Source organism: Macadamia integrifolia, unplaced genomic scaffold (genome assembly GCF_013358625.1).
Source record: "Macadamia integrifolia cultivar HAES 741 unplaced genomic scaffold, SCU_Mint_v3 scaffold944, whole genome shotgun sequence".
NCBI classification, from domain to species: domain Eukaryota; kingdom Viridiplantae; phylum Streptophyta; class Magnoliopsida; order Proteales; family Proteaceae; genus Macadamia; species Macadamia integrifolia.
The window spans coordinates 32815-56210 of NW_024870589.1; the positions used below are offsets into that span (position 1 = coordinate 32815).

The 23396-nt window shown below is 37.2% G+C and overlaps 1 protein-coding gene across 1 annotated transcript; it reads right to left on the minus strand.

Moving 5' to 3' along the window:
• Positions 1–1069: 1069 nt before the first annotated feature.
• On the minus strand, positions 1070–18937 carry LOC122070549 (protein transport protein SEC31 homolog B-like). Its single transcript, XM_042634732.1, has 22 exons — positions 18402–18937; positions 17448–17502; positions 17197–17319; positions 16769–16865; positions 16600–16636; positions 16393–16498; positions 16237–16294; positions 15448–15545; positions 15208–15327; positions 14843–14885; positions 11253–11374; positions 11035–11162; positions 10361–10919; positions 9313–9405; positions 8200–8385; positions 7895–8105; positions 5344–5459; positions 5037–5207; positions 4227–4355; positions 3845–4139; positions 1622–1860; positions 1070–1535 (listed from the first exon to the last, which is right to left on the minus strand). Exons 1-22 carry the CDS (start codon positions 18716–18718, stop codon positions 1440–1442), a joined length of 3399 nt encoding a protein of 1132 aa, XP_042490666.1. The 5' UTR covers positions 18719–18937; the 3' UTR covers positions 1070–1439.
• Between the last annotated feature and the right edge of the window lie 4459 nt (positions 18938–23396).

Genomic DNA, 23396 nt, shown 5'->3' on the forward strand with positions numbered 1-23396 from the left:
ATATCACTAGCATACTCAGTGTTCTCCCAAAAATCTTATAGAATAATCCTACAATAGACTATGATGCATGATGCAGAATGTTTGGGTACATAAGAAACATCATGTAGATAAACTCACTGTAGCGTAAATGAAGAAGTTGAGATGGATGAATTGTAAAACTAGGAAAGATAAAGTAAAAAATAATCATATTAGAACTGATTTGGGAATAGCTTTGATACATGATAAACTACGAGAAAGTCGTTTGAAGTGGCATAACCATGTCTGATAGAGGTCTTTGAATCCTCCTCTGAGGATGAATTATTCAATTTAGATTTAAAGGAACTAAAAGAAGGGGGGACAAACCTAAAATGACCTTAGATCAAGTGATGAGGAAAGACAAACATAGATTATGCCTTACATCTAATTTGATGTTGAATAAAACTGATTGGAAGCCAAGGATCCATGTTGTAGACCCCATTTGGTTGGATAAAGCTGATTGTTGTTGATGTTATTAATCAACTTGGCTCTGAATTGTGGTGGTACTGGAGGCAGGGTTGACTGGTTGAGACAAATTTACCAAAAAAAACGACTGGTTGAGACAAAGGCAAGGGGAATGCTCAAGGACTTCAAGAATATTGGTAGTCAAGCAAAAAAGACGGATTGGCTTAGGAAGAATGAATTCAGCATGTACCTGCACCAAGATCCAGCAAATGTAAAAAGACTGCAATACCCCAATACTCACCGGACACATCTCACTGGCCACAGGTGCTGTGTGTACATGCACTATTGAGTAGCACTCTATCACCCATTTTTTTATTCTAAATTTAATGAAAAGGTTAGGTAGGTCATCGGCTTTCTTGGAACCAACTGCCGGAATGGTAGAAGCATAGAAGACTTTTCCAAGAAGAAGAGAAAGATATATCGCTAGCATCCCCATCCTTTTTCCCTTAAACCTGAAATTTATTTTATTTCAATTCAAAAGGGGGGGGGGGGAATCTCCCTACATTATGCAAGCTCTAGTCGGTGGTGACTAAATAATTTAAAGAGAAAAAATTTATAGTAAATCTCAAAGAACTGGGAGGAGGAGGAATGCTAAAAAAAATATTATATTTCAAACCCAAAAAAAAAGGGAAAAAAAGAAGTATATTCTCGACAATTAGAAATATTAGACTACAATAATCAGCAAACTAGTCTCCCTAATGGCCAGGGAAAAAAAATCTTTTTGTATCTGCTTTTGGAGGACGAAATGGGCGACAACTCGAGTTATTAGATGGGCCAGGGAATGGGACTCTAAAGAAATAAAATTAGAGGATACGAAAACCAAAAAAAACACCTGCAATTGCTATATGGAAAGTCTGAATCATGTGTACATTAATATGATCAATGCTGCAAAACTACACTCCTGGACAGGGAAAATTGCGGAACAGGGACACGGAACTTTTTGGTGGGATTTCTACCTTCTAACTTGATCTCACATTCTGCCTTGTCTTTATCATTCTCTTTAGAGTTGCAAGCCAGAAGTTGCATTCATCCCATTCACTAGTAGTAAGAAGCACCTGTTTACAGACAAAACATATCAAAGATTAAAGAAACGCTCCTATCTTTTTAAAGTAGCCCATCTATGTTAATGCCAGGTCCTTACCTGGATTTGCAATGCAGTTCCAAAATCACTAGCATCCAAGGCCTGGCAAAGTTGGGTAAGCTTATCAGCCGCATTCTTAGAAATATCTCCACTATTAAGTTTTGCAAACAAGGCACCAATTTTCCTTGAATTATCCTCTATTTCACGCTTTTTAGCCGGATTTGCACGGGTACCGCCAAGCGCTTCTGATGTCTCATTGAAAAGTCGTGTCAATGTTGAAATAACTGGTTTCTGCTGGGCTGCATCAATCAATGTCCAAATAATCCACAACTTCAGAAAAGCAAGCATTCTGCAAATTCCCACTAGGCATGAAACAAATTCTCAAGCATTTTCCATTTCTACATCCATTTTTTTTTGGGGGGTTGGGGGGGTTGGGGGGGTTAAAGTAGTTCAAATGCTGTTCAACAGCTGGAAAGTTCGGTTTGTGTATGCATTTTGCATTTGAAACACAGGAAAGTTCCAAACATTGTTTCTTATGCAATAGGGAACAAAATCAAATAAGACATTCTAGAGTCTAGGAAATTAACCAGGGTCCTAACTAAATAAAACTTTAAACACACAAAAAAACTCATCAAAGATTGATAACAGGCCAATATCCTGATCATCAACTCTTCCAAATCTAACTGGATTTGCAAGTCGGCCTCATCAGAAAGGCAACAAAATAAGTTTTCAACCATGAAATTTGCAACTAAAAAAAAGGGATGTTTTCTACTAAATGGCCCATTGAGGAAAATCTTATCTAAACGGTCCAGTATCCAATCGACCATAACTGAGCGTTGGGATACAAAGATAAACCTTTGGATGGTCTCCATGTCAAATTCACTGTCGATCTCAATCATATGGCTCACTATCTAGTGAATTTTCTTCCATCTATTTTTTTATCATTACATCGGCATATGGCCGGTGTGAGATGAAATGGAAATTCTAAGCCATCCAAATCTAGACCAAATTGAACTTTTTTGAGAGGGATGAGAGAAATATTTAGCGCAAATTGACGTGTTCTTTTTTCTACAACGTGAAATGCTTCTGAGCTGAAAATTACCACAATAATCAAGGATGATGTGAATAATATGGCCACCAAATTGGGCATTCAACTATAAGGTCCACATAGCAGATATCACCACTGTCTGGATAAGTAAATGCCAAAGAAAAATTGCAGCAATAGATCCAATGTTGACTACAAGACTACAGTAAATACAAGTACACTAAGAAAAAAAGGATGGGGGAAGGGGAGAACCCAAATAACAGTAGAACTGGCTAGTGACAACCTTAACCCAGCCCAATGGATCAGACTCCTAATCTGATAGCCAGCCAGCCCAGCACCACCTCATGCAGTGGCTTTCTGGCCTAGTCAAGCCCTATCAGGTTAACCTTGCCCAGCCAAAGTTAACCCAATTTTCTCAAACAGACCAGAATGTGTCAGGTCAATCTGATTTATGATGTATCACGAGCAGAACTTTTATTAACAGTGAAAAGGTGAGGGGACCTGAAATTTACTAAATATATTTCATAAAAATGTTTTTATATAGATGACTAACAATCACTGGTTTGTAAATTACATGAGTTCTTGGATCCTCCATGGCCCACGTGGGAAAGGCTTCCTCTGCATCCTAAATATCTGCCATGTGACAGCACAAATGGGCCCAAATTTTATGGACATGTAGAACCAAAGCCCCCTGCTCACATGTCAAATTTAAGCCCAAACAAAGTTATGTCGAGTGGAAAAATAGAGCTACGAAAAATTCAGGTCTATGGGGAGACTGCACAGTAGTGGTCAGATACCAGTAGTGTGTACATGGAAATACATAGGGACACATGAATAAATTGGCAGTATAAAAGTATATATATATATATAATATGTAAGCATCATATTTTCACCTATATCATATCTATGCTACGCTGATTTTTCCTTTCAGATCATTAAAGGAGAATTTCCCACACAACCCTACATATCTACCACATGGAAGCTTTTGTGGCACTCAAAATTCTCGATGTCAGCAACTATTTATCGAGTAAATTTCAATCAAAATTCATCTCTCAAATGGCAATATAGAGCACAAAAATGGTTCTAAATAAACTTACACATCTTTGGCTTAACATATGAAAAGTTGTAAGGCAATAAAAAATTGATTAGAAAATACTCATTAGATCAAGTCAAACTTAGTAGAACAGTACCGTAACCAAAATAAACAAAAAATATATCAGAAAAGGCTATGAGATTACCGGGTACATTTGAAGTATCAACCGTCTGCACTGTAGGAGGTGGTGCTGCAGGAGTGGTGGCTGGTTGTATCGGAGCTGACTGGGCAGCACTAGGTTGTTGCATTTGTTGCATTGGACCCATTCCGGGCCTAGGAGCAAACCCTGAATTATTAACTGGTGTAAAACCCCTTGGTGGGGGCATCGGTGCCATAACATGAGGCATGTTATGGCCAGGAACAGGACCTACTTGAGATGGAACGGAACCAACAGAAACAGTTCCAGGTGTTCCAGGTTGATATGTGGGGTTATTAACACCCTGTAGTGAGGAGGAAACACATTTTTTAGCATACATCTTAAAAAGAGAATAAGAAGTAGAGAATACAATGAAGGCAGGAATACACACAGGATATAGCTGAGAACCCAATGTAGGAGGCTGTTGATATTGCTCCACATTTCTAAGCACTGGAGGAGTTGAAGGAGTGAATGGCCTCACAGCAGGCTGAGTAGTGACAGGAGGGGGAGCAAAGTTTGCCTGAAAGAAAGCAAAAAGAGAATAATCAACAATTAAAAACAAGGGCAAAAAAAAAACCAGAAGAAAGTGGTCCAGCTGGTTGGATCCAGCCTATTCTTGAAATAAACAATTCGCACACTCCCAGAAAATCCTGATAGAAAACAGAATATCACCAGTGAAGACAGTTATTGAGCAGCTTGAAGTGGCGAATGAAAAAACACCTAATTGTATCAAAGCATAAATCTTCACCAGAAAAGAAGAGGGGGGGGGGGGGGATCCCTGCTGTTAAAAACACCAAGAAAAGTTGCATGATTACAACATTAGTATCCCTAAACTTCAGAGCAGATGACCTGAACCTTAAGAATTTGGAGTTCGAGCAGTTTCAGTGATTCCTGCTTCAGTTCTTTGAAGTCTTAACAAGGAGAAAGTAGTTTAAAGACCAATAGAAGTTAGTTTCTTTTCTAAATTCTGTGCGATCTCATGGGCTTGCGGTATTCTCAAAGGTAACTTGTTTTACCTCAAGACAACCAAAAGAATGAAAGAAATATATAAGCATCAAAGCAAAGATAACTTGTCATTCAACAAACTCTAAAAATCATATGAACATTTTAAGCATAGAGAGCTACTCACTAGCAATTAAACGCTAGGCAGGTAAGCCCAATCATCTATGTGGCTCAATTACAGCTCAACAATGAGAAATACCTGTGGAGGCTGAGGCACTTGTGATGGGAGAAAGATCTGGGGGGATGGTGAAGGTTGATAAGGTGCAGGAGTCACATATCCTCCCCCATATGAAGGACCAAAAGGCTGTTGATAGTTTTCACCATAAGGACTCCCAGGAATGCCTTGCTGTAGTTGTGACTGAGGTTTTTCCTGTGAAGAAGAAAAAGAAACAACAGGAAGTCTTACAAACCAGACCACTTGAACCAAGGAAGTGCATCCTGCACTGAAACTTTTTTTTCTTCCAACAAGAAATCAAATATTAAAAGCATGATTGACAAAAACAAACCTGGTAATAATGTTGAGGCCCATCAACTGCACTAAACCCATGTTGATCAGGGACATATGCAGATTCAGATTGCAATTGAGAATTGTCGAAAGGCATACTTCTGGATACTTCTTTCTCTGCAACATTAGTAATTAAAAATCATCAAACTGAAGTTTGGAGTGAAAAATGCATGCTTTGGTTCTGCAGTAGTAAGCTCCACTTCATTCTACCCCACACTAAAACATCAAGATAAAATATTGCCCTATGTTAATGTGGATACCAGCACAGGTGTCTAATCAGATCCATATGACCACCAACTCTTAGCAATGGGAAGTTGACTAGATATAATAGCTATGGTACATCGATGCATAATATGCGACAATAGTATAGAGCTGGCAACCTATACATTATTGGCATACGACAAAACATTAGAAACAAAAGACTCGTGGTACAAAGCTTCTCTATGTTCTGGCGTACAAGCAACAACGACACTAGCCAATTACAAATAACCGATTTTCATAAACTAGAGACTTTTTTGCAATGTATGCACCAAAAAATCAGTAAGCTTTTTCAGATGGTAATCTTTCTGAATATAAATAATGTAATGAACATAATACTTGTCAGATTATATTTATCATATGAGCAATTGTGGGTTTTCTTTAAGACTAGATCCACTTTCAAACCCTAATCATATGGTTGAACAGATCCAACTCTTGACACTTTTGCAGCTTGCAAGCTTTTTTTTTTTTTTTTTTGGGGGGGGTGGGGAGGTGTGGGGGGTGGGGGGGAACTTCCAGGGAATGGAAAGGGCCTTTAACAGTTTAAGCAACTAGGATCAAAAAACTTAATAGCTGTGGTCATAATTCATTTAGGCAAGAAATCAAGGAATGTGGTCAGCTAACACAAATTCAGCTTAAAGTTCGGGTTCTGAAATTTAATTCAAAGATGGATTCTTGAGTTGACTTATCATAAATAAAGATTTACAAAGAGTTTCAATTCAGAAAAAATTAAAAAGCAAATACAACAAGAAAAAAAAATGGAAAATTTGAGTTTTCTTTTGCTACAAAATGTCACAAAATTCTCTTAAGAGATGATTAGGGAAGAATGTAAAAAAACTGTAGTCATCTCTTCCATGGGCAACTTTCATCTATAACAGCTTGAAATTAGCTACATTTCCAAAGAACGCAAAGTTAGCTACTTTCCTGAAGAAAAAATTGCTAACAAATTCACTGAAGCTTCGCTGCAGGGTAAGTAAACCTTCAGCAGCGTTGATGTTTCCTGATGCCTAAATGAGTAGCATTTTTAAATAGCGTAATGATAAGCACTGGTGTTTTCCCTCACAATACTTCTCATTTTGTAGAATTGTCTTGATACATCCAAATAATGGTTGTAAGCATGGATAACAGCAAAACAATGGAACCCAAGCTCTTGGGACCATAGTTGTCACGGTGCCAAGGCAAACCAAGGTGGTGGAGGGTTGTCTAAGCGCTTAGGCGAGAAGGCGCACGCCTTGAGGTGAACAAGGCGACCAATTGTTATTTTTTATTTTCCCTATTTTCGAACATTATTTAGTAAGCTATATATACCTTGTATCATAAAAAATCAAGATTAAGCAACATCAAGTCATTAAAAATCAACATTTAGCCATATTAAATCATAAAAAATTAACATTAAGTCATATTAAGTTATAAAAAATCAAAATTTAGAGAAATGCTCTTGTTCTATAATAAGTTTGACTGGTCAAATGATATTATTTTTACATGAGACTTTTTGTCTCAAATATAATATAAAACCAGCTTTCCAACAAGTCTAAGATTACTTAAATCTGAGTTATAATGACAAAGTTATGCTCCGGTCAAACTTATTTTTAAATGCGCGAATGCTGTTAAAATCGCCTGAATGAAAATAATTTTATGGATATCAAAACAAAAAATTATTTTACCGAACTTTTGGTTTTTAGCAATGTTTTAACATGATAGAATTTATAAAATTTTCATAATTGAGAAAAACTCCAACATTTAAAAGTTGAAAATCGCCTCTATAACCAAAATCCAGTTTTTCTTTTTGGACTCCGGTGTTGACTTTTTATACTTTTGGAATTTGATTTTTAAACTATTTTTATTGGATTCAAATAGGGGGTATTTGGTTATTTATGAATAATATCTTAAGTAAATGCTTTTTATATTACTTAAATGATATTTGGCACAAATAAGTGCCAAAACACAAGGCGGCATGCAGTGCAATAAGGCGACTGTCGCCTAGGCCCCAGGCAAACTGCCTGGACACTATGAAACCAAATACAAAGAGAGAAATCCCCATCATTGGGACAACAAACATACATCTCCGTTTTCTTATACATCCTAGACTTCAATACAGTCACTTCCAAACAAGCTATCAACTTCAACACATTTAACAAGTAAAACAAGTTTCTTATGAGAGGGGTGGCACCTCATCTATCAAGTTATTGCAGGACAGAAAATTTTATTTAACAGATGCTTATTAACATCAATATAATTCTGTAGAAGTTTCCATAAAAAATACGCATACAAGAGAGACCAAAAGAATACTTCACCTTCTGCAGAGAGAGCTATACGATCTCGCAGGATAGCAAGCTCATGAGATGAATCTTCGGACCCCAAAAGTTTTAAATATTCCATTGCTGTTGTTAAAAGCCCTTGACTTGCTAGTAGTTCAGCATAGTTCTCCACAAGCTTGGACAGAGTTGCACTAAATTGCTTCTGTCCAGTTGCCAAAGCAAGAATAATAGTCTTCTCCATTAAATCCTACCCCAATAAATGAAAGTTGTCAATCTTCAAGCCATTTTTTATTTTAAGAAAAAAAAAATCTTTTTTCATAAATTCTGGGTAGAACATCCACCTGGAGAAGGTCAACATAGGGCCTTCCTTCATGCTCCGCCTTCAAATTCCGTGACCAAATTTCCACTGTTTTGTCAATATTTCCAGCACAGATATAGCAGAGAGTTGCAGCTAATGTGTTTCCCACAAGCATAAGTCTTGAAGCAAGAGTGTCACAGAGCAGAGTCCACTCTTCCCTCTGGGCAAACTGTAGAAGATCATGGTAAAATAGGATAAGATACCATAAGTAAAGTAACTTCCAGTCCAATTGCTCCACAATGGTACTGATACTGACATTTTTTGTCTCCTAGAAACAAAAATTAATAAAAAGAGTAATCCAGTGCACAAGGCTCCTGCTACTGCAGGGTCTGGAGGAGCAAGTGTACGCACCTTACCCTCTGCTTTGCAGGAAAGACTGAGAAACAAAAATTACAACAACAACAACAACCATAACCTTCTTCCAACTGAGAAACATAAATTAATAAAATAAATAAATAGTTGTCAAGGTGCCTAGGCGATCCAAGGCATTGGAAGAGGTTCAATGCAAGGCGACACCAAATAGGCGACCAAGGCACCTGGACACCTAGGCGACACCTTCACAACTTAGAATAAAAAGGGTGTACCAGTGCACAAGGTTCCCACCCCTGCCGGGTCTGGAGAGGGTCATAATGTACACAGCCTTACACCCGCGACTACCACATTGCAATGAAGCAACCTTACCATTGCACCGAGGTCTGCCCTCCAACAACTTAGAATAAGCTAGTAACAACTAACAATAGCGAGTCATTTCTTAGTATAGCTTAGCAGCAGAGTAATCTCACTTTTAGAGGGCAAATCAAGCTTGAATTAGTCAAGATGTAGCGACAAAGGGCTGTAAACAATACCATATTGCCATGCCATTTTAGGTCTCTTCCCTACATTTCATCATCGACATCAATAGGGATAAGACACCAAGGCAACACAGTGTAGAGAAAGTGCTTCACAGTTTCAGATGGTCCACGATAACATCATAGACACCAGGGATGTCAAATGTATAAATGCCATGCATTGCATAGAAATATGACAAGATCATAAACAAAATTTCATTCAGAACTAAACATACAAGTCAAAGTCGAAAACATATTATATAACTTACAGTGCAAAGAAGAGCAAGTGTTTCTTTCCAGGCAGTCAAAGGCCTGGTGTTCACAAGGCTCATTAGATCATTGCTCACCATTGCAGACACAACCTGAATAAGGATAGAACCTTCTCAGCATAACACAAAGAAAAAGGAGACAAAATAGTAGAGAAAACTACAAAAAATTCTATATTCACTATGTGTGTCCAGTGTAGTGAAGGAAGCTGAGCCACCTAGGCTAGTTTTGTTCTCCCAAGTTGAGTGAGCAGCTAGGGCACCAAAATCAATAGGAATTATTACTATTGACATACTGGAGGATATCATTTCCATCATCTAACGTAAAAGACAATAAGAGTTGTATTTTGGAAACTCTAGTTAACAATATTATCACATTTTCCATTTCGAATATGATATCCTAGCTAAAGACACGGGAAGGATGAAAAGTCCCTGCTCCAAGGGACCATGGTAGCACAACTCATGTTAAGGATATTTATCCCATTTTATTTTAATATTATTTTACATATTTAGGTGATTAAGCGATAAAACATAGTAATAAAGGCAAGACTAGAGTTTCAGTCTATTAGCAGCAGTAAAGTAAATGCCAGGCATGCTTTCAAGCTAGTTAAAAGCTCCAAATAATGGTTAGCCAAGTTTTACACGATTTGTGGATTCTTTTCTTCTTCTTCGTTTTTTTTTTCTTTTCTTTTCTTTTCTTTTTTTTCGGGGGGGGTGCCAGGGGGGACGAGGGAGCAGGGCGCGGGAGAGGAGTAAAAATGTAATTTACGTATTTATATAAGTGCATACAAAGTGGTGATAGAATAATCATTTCCTAATATTTTATGTAAAACACAAAAGTTAGAAAATGGCTAGTAATAAGCAAACTGGTGAAGACTGATTGACTGTAGGGTATACATCAACCTAACTGTTTCCCAATGCAGTCGATTAAAGTCAATCGATGAGGCATTTCCACGATGGTGCTTCCACTACACCAGTCCCATATTGCCATTAACATGATACAAGATCTGCTTTGTTATTTCAAAACCAAAAAGATTGAAATTCAATTTACCTTCAAGTAAGATGAGTGACTCTTTTTCAGGTATTGATCACGAGTACTTTCCCACAAAGCAGCACCACCCGCATGAGCGATAACTAAAGCATCAGCCATTTTATTTGCCGATATGCACAGTACAACAGCTCCCTTATAGTCTCCAACAACCAAAGCACGTTGAATGCTATCCTCCAATGAAGAATCAGTATCCGCAGCTGTTCCATCCAATTCTGGTTGCAAATGCTCACCATGAGTCACAGCACCACCATCACCCCCAAAGTTACTAGCTGAAGGTGAAAGGGATGAGTCTGCTTTAGGGCTTTGAAGATTGTTAAAGAAATCCTCCCCATTATCAGTGGGTGATAAACTCAGTTCTTTATCTCCAGCCAATCCTGCTTTATGTGTTCCCTCATCAAGACTGAGTGCACTTATTTCCTGGGAAAGCTCTTTCTGTGCATTATCATTTTCCTCAGTGTGTACACTGAATCCTAAGTGGGTAAGTAACTTAGTCCTTGCAGTCCCTTCATCTTCAAACATAACCTTCAAGAAGCCCCATGTTTCTCTATCATCCCCAGATCTAATCACAGCAACCAGCAGAAAAAAGGGTTATAACCCAATAAGACGAGCAAATTTCAGCTTGAAATGTAGGAACAAATCCACTTCAACAGAACTCATTTATATATATAACCTACTTAGACTCTTGAGACTTTTTTTCACATAAAAGCCGTAAGGAAGGTTTTTCCCCATTTTGTACTGCAGCTTCAAATTCAGTCGAGCGGCTCACCAAACTGAGTTCAGTAACCAAGTTATGCACATAAACCTGGGGAAAAGAAATAGAAAAAAGAAAGAGATAATGAAAAAACAACATAATGAAAGTATTAAAGCAGCAGAGCGCAATACACAAATCTACCTGAGAATTTCCAGCTGGAGCACCAGCAACTGATGAACTAGGGTTGAATGAAACAAGCTTGCCACCAAAACCAAAGGAAGCTCCTACCGGACGTTTCAACCACTTTGGAGCTCTCAAGGGCACTGCAGTTGAAGATAAAACACAGTATGAGATGCTATGTCAAAGAAGGATCATTCAATGTGCCAAAAAAAAAAAAAAAAAGGATAATCACTTGAAAATATATTCCCAGAATAAGATCCAAAGCAAAAACGCTGTTTTGTCGAGATGATAGGGGGGTGCCAGGACATTGCAACATAAAAGAAGTAATTAATCAACTGCCTTTTATGCATTCATATTCAAAATAGAAGGTGAAGAATCAAAAGATACATGTACTGGGTAAAACACATTGCTGAAGACATCTATATAATGGTCCATCAAAACCTATTCCCAGAGACCATACATGACAACAAAGCGACATAAAGTATAACATGTAGCCTATCCCAGAGACCATACATCACAACAAAGCGACATAAAGTATAACATGTTGTAGCATCAAATTTACATTACACACAATATGATGGATCCAGGTTACTATCCCGCTATGTATCTGCATTATTATCTTGAGCCTACGGTCATCAAACCTAGAGGGGCTTAAAGAAACAACACTCAGACATACTGGATTTAGATGGAACTTCAGATGTAGTAACCATGCTTCAGAGAAGTTAGCTTAGTTCCTTTCTATTTAAGGTCCAGTTCAAGCTTTTGAATGAAAAACACAACCCAGTATAATGTCGTAGTACACAAACATATTAAAGAACTGATGATAATCTCCATAATTCATGGCCGTCTTTCTACCCTTACAAGATCCTGCAAGATCATGGTAACAGTGGAGTTGGAAATTGGGATTGACACATCACTTTGCTTCACCTTTTCAGTCACCCATGCATGAAATTTTTCCTTCAACAAGGAACACCAGGGAAAAATCCTCATACAACCTAGGGAACATCTCATTCTCATGGCGAACTAGATGAGCAAACTCCTCAACTAATGTGCCAGCCAAAGGTGGAGTTGAGCGGGAATTTGTGTCTATAGGGCTTATATAGGGCCATTTCCAATTGTAAGAAGTGAGGCCAACTTTGTTGCAAGCAAAGGGGTCCACTTCTTGGTGAGTTTTATGGATGATGTATATGCTTCCCTTGTACAATCTTCTCTATTCTCTAGCTTTGGCCAATAAAACTTTGTTGGTTCATCTAAAAAGGTAAGACATGAGGCTGCTTACTTGATGTTTACTCCAAAGACAAACCTCCCACTGCATCAGTGAGCTCCTTACCTCTACCCACTGCACATCTGCACCCCTCTTTTTTTTTTTCATATTATTTGTTGTTGTAATAAGGGCGCTGGCACCCCTCGCATGTTCCGATTCCTGCTGTATGATAGATATAATTAATAGGTGTTTTCTTTAGTAGCCACCAGTACTCTATTAGTTGTTGGATTTGAGATTTTGATATTATTATCCTTAATATCTGAGATGTTATTAAGAAAAATGATGAATTCTGATATGTAATTGACGAGGGCTAATTATAAAATTTGCAACTTGGTTTATACGATGATGAAAATCTTCTAGGTTATATTATCTTGAATGAGTTAAATGGCCCTAACCCCTAATGGATTTGGGGTGTGACAAACTCCCAATTTCTAAAGTCTAAAGAGGCCTCTCCTCTTCTAATGGGGCCCAACACCCAAACTAAATCCTCAACTTAATTTTAAGTCAAAGCTCCATTGTGTTACATTTTCCCCCAAGTAACCCAATTTAAGAGATTCCTTCATGCAAAAAGGGATAAACTATCAAGCACTCAATAGAGTTTCTAAAATTGTAATCTGAGTCGAATCAGTGTTTTTTCCAAGTTGGAATCCAGTAGGAGTTGATGTCGTATTGATCTCGTCCTTTGTTTTCCTCTCTATTAAGAAAATTCTGTTGTTGCTAATCAAGAGAGGGAGGGGAAGTCTAGTAGGAATTGCACGAGTGTAGGCTTAATGCACTTCCCTATCTTGGTCCTCGCTCTCAACGCAAACGGTAGTCAGGTAGTCAGGGAGTCGAGCAAAGAAGCAAATAGTCTGAGCACCTTCTGCTGAAAAACATTCTCATTCCGCCTCAGATTTGTGATAAACTGGATCTATTGTTTCTTGATCTTCCAACAGTAAATTGACCAAAAATCTTAAAAAGCATAAGGTTCCTCTAGTAAGGAAATATACTCCAAAAAAGGCCTACACTATGTTTTTTGACTTTAGCCCACGGCTCTTCCAGCTTGGTAGGCCTTTGTAGATTGTCCAGTCTCAGCTGCATTGAGATTGTCCAGTTCCAGCTTCGGCTTCCATAACTGCTGTTCCAGTTCTTGTCTCGCCTCTATAGTTCGGATTACATTTAGTCCATATAGTAGTAGAGGGTGATGCATGGTACACAGTTTAGCGAAATTTCGCAGGACTGAATGAAATATTTCAGTTTTGCAAGGGCTTCAAACGGAACCCTATGCGCTAACGTGGTTGCAAACATTTCCACCGCAATTTCGAGGTTTTGGTAGCATTTCATCCAAATGGTTTGTTTCACCAAAATTTCGGCCAACCGTTCCTTTGGCCATGCTTTAAATACCACATTACGTTCATTTCGCGCAGTCTCAACTCAGAAGATGGGAAAACACAGTTTTGGTGCTTTCTTGGCCAGATCACACCCTGTCTGTGTGTTCAAAACCAGCATCATGTAAGGATTCAAAATATACTTTTAAGACATTTCTTCAGTGTTATCGTTCCATATATTATATATAGTCTGGTGAGATTCCATCTACTGTAACACCTTAAGTAATCCAACTCCCAATCCATCATTCTTCCAAAATACCAAATTCCAACTGGTGTTCCCACCATATATTTCCATGTATTGCTATGCAACAACAATTCTCTCCAAAACAAAGTTATATGGCTCGGAAACACAGAAGCATGAGACCTATCATCAACCCAAATATCCTCCTCAACCTGCCTTGGAACCATCCCTCCTCATAGGTTATACAAGATGTAAAATGGTCCAGATTCCTCATCATATTCTTCCAAACAACCAGTAGATGAGATGCAGAAATGGTTGTACAGTCCCAGCCTCTTTCATCACCAGTAAATTATTATTATTCTCATACCTGCTGCACCATTCTCTCTTTTTATTCAACAGACCTTTATGAAGAATTAAGAAGAGCAGCGGGAGAAAAATATAAAAAACTATAATCTAAATTTCCCTGAGCTACCCGTTGAAATAACAAGCTGTAATGCCACAACAATTCTGTCAATAAGAATGGGGCCCCAAGGAATGTCATGCATAAGATGATTCAAGATGCTTCCTTCCAAATGGTGTTCTGTTCTTATTTGTCTCTTTTTTGCATTAATCCTACATATCCCTTTTTCCCCTTTAAAAGTACAAAATTCTCATTACAGGCAGAAAATTTTGTATTATCATATCAACCGATGCCTTAAAGAAAGAAAATCAATAATAGAAGTGGCAACATTTAAATCACAATGATGTTCAATGAAGGGAAGAAAAACTGAATATTTAAAATCCAGCTAAGAAAACATACCTGTGCCAAATGCACCCTCTCCAGCAGCATATTTGCTGCAAGCCTGCACAATGAAGAATAAATGCAAATAAATGCCGAGAAATGTTATCAAGAGTGAGAGAGCAATCTGACAGGCTAAGACAAAAAATAAATTAAAAAATAAAAAATAGAGAGGATACATTATCTCAAAGAACAGTAATGCAATGATCCTCACTTATGAAACCAAATAGAATAAAAAACCAAGACTCAGATTGCCCACATCATAAAAGTTTTCATTTCAGAACAGTACATAATAAATTCTAGGGAGCTCCCAAAGAATAGGGAAAATATTCTTTAAATACAAGTGAAAAACTTAATGTATCTATGATCAGACATTTTCAACCAACCTCAATATTGTAGATGCCAATTTTTCCATCAAATGATGAAGCTGATATGACTCCGGGTATCTTTGGGTACCAATGAATATCAAAATTCCAGTTGGTGCCAGCCGGCAACTCACTGACAATCTGAACCATTTAAAAATGAGATGCAACAACAAAATGTTAGAAGGCAACCGAATTTTGGATATGTATATAAATTGCAGTAGGAAGAAAATATAGCAAAATTCAACAGAAACTGTTTCCTACCTCTCCCGTGGATGTGTCCCAGCAAATAGTTCGATTATCTTTCGCACACGTGAGCAAGTAGGAGCTGTCACTAGGACACCATGACATGGCAATTACACCTGTGGAAAGATACAGACAAGTGAAGATTAAATAAATGTCAAAGTGTGTAACAAAAATAAAAATTGATGGTTTAACATCTAAACAAAGTGATGGGGAAAAAAATCCAAAATAATGAGTGAAATGAACAGGAATGATAGTTCAAGCAAACATGTAGAAAGAGACAAAGAGTATGGAATGGAATAAAACAAGAAAATCACAACAAAGAAGTGAATGTCTTAGCTTGAATTTGAAAAAAAAAAACCTGCTGTCCAATGTCCAGCGGCATAATAATTAAAAAATTTTAGAAAATAGAATCCGTAAGAACATGATTTAAGATAATGAAACGAAAACAGCATCTAGATGATAGGTAACCAAAAAGCTTACCAAAAAGTTGATCCCCTACTATTTAACTAAAAGAAAGAACAACTAGCAAACTCATTTGTCTAAAATACATCAAGAGCCATCTAAAAAATACATCGACTAAAATCTACGCCATAGAGAAATGGGGACAGGGCAGTCATCGGAGCATAGTTTACTATTGTACCAAGAAGGGGGTGGGGCCCGTGGGGGGGGAAGTTACCAATTCCAAATTATAAAAATCCTTTGAAACATAAACAAATCATGCAACATCAGGAAAGGTATCGGGCAGGCCCAGAAAGTTATCTATTTATCAGGGGAACAAAAGAAGCACTATCACGGAAGATTACCAACCTCGAGTGTGACCAACAAACTCTTTCAAAGGTGACATTGAGTTCCGCATGTCCCAAAGCTGTCATAGAAATCATAGAGATAACAAAAACTACGCAGAAGATCACTGAAAGTAGAGAACATGTAAAACAAAACCATTGTGTGACAAAAACAGCATACTCTTAAAGAAGGAGAACTATCATCATCAGATGCAACAATGAGCTGGGTTGCAAAATCAGGGTTCCACTGTAACACAGAAGCCCGCCTTTTATTTGAATCTGACAAACTGCCAGGTAAGAACAACATCCATCAATATGCCAAATTACACATACAGATCGAAAATGCAATAGTGTATACAACACTTCTGATCAAAGGAAAACAACTCACTTTATCACTGGTTTCTGCCGCCTTAAATCCCAAACCACTGCAAAACACAGAAATTCACAAGTTATGTATCATAGATGCATTAGCATGCAGGAAAATAAAAGAGAAAAAGTGTGTTTTCCCTTCCTTTTAAGTTTAACATATAAGAGACAGGATTATATCTTTCTCTCACCTGTCATTCCATTATATGAAGTGGAAGCTAATATAGGTTGAACCTTGTGATTCCATGATAAGTAAGAAACTTCACCTTGCGCACCAGATCCAACACTCTGGCAAAGTTTGCATAAGATGAGTTAAATATGGCACACATCTTGCAGATATGTGCTTGCAAGTAGCAAGGGAGAAAAAAAAAGGTCAACAGCAAATATTAATTCAAAACACCCAAGTAAGTGTAGAACATGTAAGGAACACACCTTTTTTCTTCTTTTTTTCCCCCCTTTATTTTTTATTTTTTTGGATTATCCAGGATCATATAAATTCAATGCTACAGTAGACAAAAAGGACTGAGCAAAAATAATACTAACAAGTTGAATCATCATAATATAAGAATTTATGCTGATTTTTTTAACATGTCCAGTGGAAAATATAATGCACACATACCTTGAGAGGTGGGAAGTGAGTGGGTTCTGCTGGATTAGCTAGATCCCAGATGCAGATTTCACCTTCATCAGCCCCAGAAGCTAGTAGATTTGTTGAGATACTGCCAAACTCCAGACCACGAACCTGTGTTCAGGCAAAAATTCAGGACTAAATGACCATGCTAACTCAAAGAAAAGCATCAATAATGGAACAGATAAAAAGCTACTACTATAGCCAGTAGACAAAGAAAAAAAATATATGAGGAAACTCACAGGTCCGGTATGCTTAGTAAGACGTCCAACGAGGGCACCTTCAATTTCCTCTGAACTGCAGGTAATTTATGATGATTTTAGTCAAATCTAACTAATGTCTTTATCCAGTTTTGCTGATGTAAATGATGCAGACGGCATATACACAACAAAAAAAACTATTTTAACTAAGACAAACTTGTATTGTAATCCATTCATGGCCTGTTGGTACGTTTAAATGGGGCCATTCCAGTTTGGCAGAGCCCAATAAATTAACCTCAAAAAATCGAGAAAATTGAGCTTCTAATGAAGTTCTGCTGTTAAGAATTTCGATATGTAAAAAGGCATTCACCAAAAGATACTAGATCCAACATCCTGTCAAAACACATCAATTCCTGATTAATTTACAAACTGCAGCTTCGTTTTGCTAGCATGTCCTTTCCAAGTTTACCTATCAGGGTGGAACATGAGATAGTTTTTTAACCGCATTTAGCCACCACAAAATAATCACAACAAAGGATAACATTGACACATAATTCAGGAAACTACGAAAGTAAACTGAAAAATGTCCATCATATTGGAGACCAAAATCCCCATGCAAAGTGAGATGAGAAAGATGAGCGTAAGAAAACTGGGAAATGTAAGTGAGAAAAGAGAATCACCAGGAAAAATAAGATGCCCATGATCTCGTTGAAAAAGATGAGGATTAAATTTGATCAAGGAAAACGTACAAGTACAATCCTAAATTGCCACAAATAGGAAAAAGACAATTGAAAGGACCCCTTTTTTGTTATTCACGTTTGAGTACAGTGCAACGTCAAGAAGATCAAAGGGCATCTGTGAATTATCAATTCTGCTAAATCCAATAGACTAGTGAAATAACCGGAAAAGATCCTAATTGTTGGAACAGGGATGTCAATGTTACAGAACAAGTGAGCCACGATGAGTTCAACCAATGGGAGAAACTCTTTTAAGTACCTGATTAGAGTCTTTGGGTTCCAAATATTAATACTACCATCCGCAAGGCCTCCAGCAATCAACCCAAGAGATAATTCTTCCGTTCCTGATCCAGCCTTACCCCAAGAAAGCCGATGGAATCGTTCACTACTGGGGCACTCACCAACAGCAGGTAACTCCCGATCTTCAGACTGGAAATCAAGCTTGAAGATTTCAAGATTGGCAGACGAACTGAATGACAGATCTACAGCCCCCGCCATAGTCCCAGCCGCAAGGTAAGGTGATTCAGGTGAGAAGGCGAGGGACGCCGATCTACTGACGCCCTTTATGCACGCCATGGCTGGAAAGATTAAGGTCGATAAGATTCAAAGATCCGCACCTCCTTCACAGATCTGCAAATCGAAACACGTTCAATCGACAGGCAAAGCCTAGGGTTTCTTCCGTTCCGGATTGTTTTCTTCTTCTTTTCCTGTATGAATCAAAGATGGGATCCAGAAGAATCAGAGATTTATCGTTCCAGTGGAACGAGAGCGAAAATGGACAGAAACATACATATTAACCTTCTCACATCTTCTTTTCGTATTTGTTGTGTTTCGGAGAAGAGGGTATTTTGGGAAGATAATTTAGCGAAATTGGTGTGCCTAGTAAGGCTTCATGTTTGCATTCACCGTTTTATTCAGAAACATGTAAAATACACGATGGGAATGGGTTGTCGGAGGAGAGTCTCTCTTTTATGAAATGACTTTATTGCCCTCCTATATACGATGCCATCTCTCCTTACCTTTTTCACTCATGAAATGGCTTTGTCGCCCTCCAATATTCGATGACATTGAAGATCCTCTCCAGTCTCTGCCGTAGATAATTTGATTTTGGTAAAAATGGCATAAACAAATTAAGGGTGTTAATCGGTTCGGTTTTTGTATAAACGATTCAATTTGATTCGATGTAAGAATTTTTAGGTAAAATCAAAATTAAATCTTTTAATAAACGATTACATCTATTAAATATAGGGATCCCTTAAATATATGGTTTCGGCTTAAACGGTTTTCATATGGTTTCTAATTTTTACCCAAATAATTTTTTTATCTATAAAATTTTTAGTGAAATGGATGTAAATTGTAACATTGAATTAAATTGTTTATTGCTATATGATTTTTTTTAATAATTGTTTAATATAAACTTTTTTTTTTATTGAAATATATGTAAACTTAACATTAAATCTCATAAAGTTACTAGGTATATGTTAATAGGTTTAACAGTTTATTTAAACGATTCATAGTTTTTTATGTAAATGATTTGATTTCGATTTCAAATTCACAATCTTAATAAACATGGTGAAATATTTCAACTAGAACATGTTCATTAACTCAAATATTTGTCACATGATAGAGTGAAAGGGTGATCAAAATTTGACTAGATAGTCAACTTGTTCGCATGTTAAATTTCAGTCCCAAAAAATTATAAAAGTGACAAATATGTGGTTTTTGTTACCAAAAAAATATATATGAGGTTTAAAATTGACTATGGTATATTGTCAAATAGTGGTTATCATAGGCTTGGATGAGTATAGGTAGGGATACATGCCAATAAAGGAGAATGTAATTGTTCTAACATGCCTAATTGAGATCATGCACTACGTATCTAATGGTTGAAAGCATTGAGTATTCCCCTTTTAATAAAATCTGATAAATGCAGAGTTTTCCCACACATCAACCATCATAAGAAAGAATGTTTGGACACATGTAATTTTGCCACATGGAAAAGTGATGTAACAAACTTCACTACTGGATAAATATTAGGAATGGCCTAAATAAGCCACATGAGTCAATGTTTTTAATCATTTATCCCAATGTATGATATACTCTCTAATTCTCTCCACCCATTATAATTAGAGAAATTTTCTTGTAGCACCCCTAAAAAGATTCTTTATTTTTTGTACTCCCACGATATGAAAATAATATCTACCGCACCCCTAATTAAGGGTGTCAATCAGTTTGGTTCAGTTCTGAATAATGATAAGGTGAATTAGAACCAAACCGAGAACCGACTCGATTCTATATTTATACACTCAAGCCGATTCAATTCGATTTGGTTCAGTTTTGGTTCCAATTCGATTCTAATATGCAGTTTTAATTTGGTTTGTGCCTTGGTTTTAATTTGGTTATGAAAATTGTTTCCATTTTTAGACTATGACTATGATGGACCAAAGATCATAATGGGCTCAAGTTATAGGCCTTATGGCCATTGCTGACTCAAAAATTGTCTTAGCATGTAAATATGTGATGATAAATTGTAAAAGACTCTTCCCACCTAAAATATCTCTCTTAGCGATGTTAGGGTTTTTTCATTCTTTTGGTTTTAAAAGCAATTCGGTTCAATTTTAGTTCTAACTGATAGTACTTACACCTTGAACCGAAATTGAGCCAAATCAAGATCCATACTCATATACTCAAACCGAATTTGAATCGAATTAATTCCATTTAATTTGGTCCAATTAATTTGACTCGATTACAGATTCCGTATTCAATTTCGGTTTGAAACGTGAAAGACTTTTTTGACTATAAAGCAACCCATTTCCAATATGTTGGAAACCAACAAAATTAAGTGGGACCCACCACTTCTTCTTCTTCTTCGAGCATCCTGCATGACAGCACCTACCCCTCCGCCTTTTTCTCTTCCCATTAATCTTCCCCTCCTACGAAGATCACCTGTGGATTGTGATTAACAGAATTGCGCTACAGCATCGGCCATGGATTGATTATTTCTCCCCATATTTGAAGAATTTCTATGATATTGCGTACCGTGAAAACAATCTCTGAAACCTCTTTCCTAAGAAGATTCCTAGCAGTAAAGTTCTTTCGAACAACTTCAGCAATTGCAGGAATCATTTCACTGTTCCCTAAGCAACCCCTCTCCTGCATGTGGGAGATCAACAATTTTTTTTGCAAAAGGGCGTCTAATTTACACCTATGAGTTTGAGAAATGGTAAGACCCAAATGATTAAACACCAAAAATTCATAATTTGCTTGGTCACAGATGGTACATCTTCTCCCAGATTTCATCAGTTACACCATCAGGGATTTTTTGGGTGTAGAACAAAGATGATATTGTTCCATTGCACCAGGAAGGTAGGAATCCCTGCAATGTGGTTTGAACACAATCTCTGCAGCTGCTTTCCTGATCTCTTCTTCTTGTGAGTTCTTCCAGTTCAGCATGTCAACCAATCTCTCAATATAAATATGGAGGTCCCAATCTTCTAAAGCGTATTGACAGAAATTCGAAGATTGGTTGAAAATTTATGAAGAATTCAAGCCCCAATGAGCTGCTCGTCCCTTGAATTAGAGACCAAGAGCCCTGTAGGAAAAGAAACCAGGTCCAGCTTTAATCCATCTTAGATGCTTCTATTGATACATTTTGAAAATGCATCAAAATACCATGTATTGGTTTTCCATTCTTTCCTCCCATCACATCTGCCATAATTTCTTCAGAAATTTTCACCATTATTGGCACTCTTCTTGGTGAGTTATAGTAACTCGTTAGCATTTCTGGGTTCTTGACCTAAAGAACTTCAGGCGGTCTAAGCCAAAGACACTGGAAAATGGAGGGCATCCATTGCTCTCTCTCTCTCTCTCTCTCCCTCTCCACATTCATAACTCAAGCCTTAAACCTGCAACTCACAATTGAATTGAAGGGTAAAATAGCAACTTTACCAATTTGGGGTCTAAAAGTGGAAAGGATAACAATAAGTTTACCCACACCTAAGGGTAGTTTGGCCATTTAGATAATAGTAAATTGCTGACCTCATCATTTAACGACTTTCTTCTAAGATTATGGATTTATTAGAAATTTTCTTATGAGAGTGAAGGACATATGAGATTTTTTTATCAAATCTTGGGGGTCACAGGAAATAAAAATATTTTTAGGAGGTATTACAAGAAAATTTCCCTTATAATTATGTGCTCTCTCTTGGTAGGCCTAATTTTTTTCAATTTTATATTTTACCACTTGGAAAACTCAGATTAATTTGAAATTGGCAAACATTCAAGGTACATTCGGGCCTATCAATGGATTGAGTTCCTCTATAGCTTAGCACGTCGTGCAACACACGTCGCAACACACGAACCCGCATCCTTAGAGGCTCCCAACTATCAGATGTGAGGAGCCCCATGCCTTATCTGTCTATAAAAATTCAAATTCATCTGACATAGCACTTTGGTAAATTCATATGCCCATTAGAAGATTTTTTGTACTTAACTTCCATAGAGGAAAAACAATTCATATGATAAATACAAGATTTTGAAAAATAACTTTCAATTTGAATTTTTGGATACTTGACCATGGGGAAGAAAAAGGAAAGAGGTACTTTCTTTGGCCTTCCTAGTGCGGTCCATAATTGTGCCACATGGGTTGATATGGTGACAATTAATTACCTTTAGGTAGATAGCAGCTTGATACTAAAACCAAATTTAATCTTATATTCATACAATTTTAGTTGTTATTTATTTTTAATTATTTTCTTAAAAGATTCTTTTCTAATAAAGTTTTAAAGTTTTTTTTTTTTTATCACGTGGCCAACTCTTTTAGGGATAAGAGTTAAGGGAAGTGTTTTCTATGGAGGAGTGCAACTCTTATATGTGTGTGAAAGCCAATGGAAACGCACGACAAAGTAACAATAGAGGCTTTGTTTTCCATTTTATGGGTGGTGGGTCGATCATTTTATTCCCTATGTATCTAGGTGCAAGGGCCACACTCTCCCACATAAGCTGTTTTTCCTAAAACTTTAATATGTGAGCATGGGATCATAAGCTTTAAGCATTCCCATCAATTTTTTCTCATAAGCCATATAGCAAACATTAAAAGGCCATATAACAAAGCCTTCCTCGGCAGGTTGTGAAGGAAACTAGTGTTTCTAAAAGTTTTGGCATCTTGGTTTATGATAAAACGTTACCTATGGAAAATTCCAACTTATCATATGATTGGTTTATTTTTCTCACTCAACTAAGTATAAGTATGTTT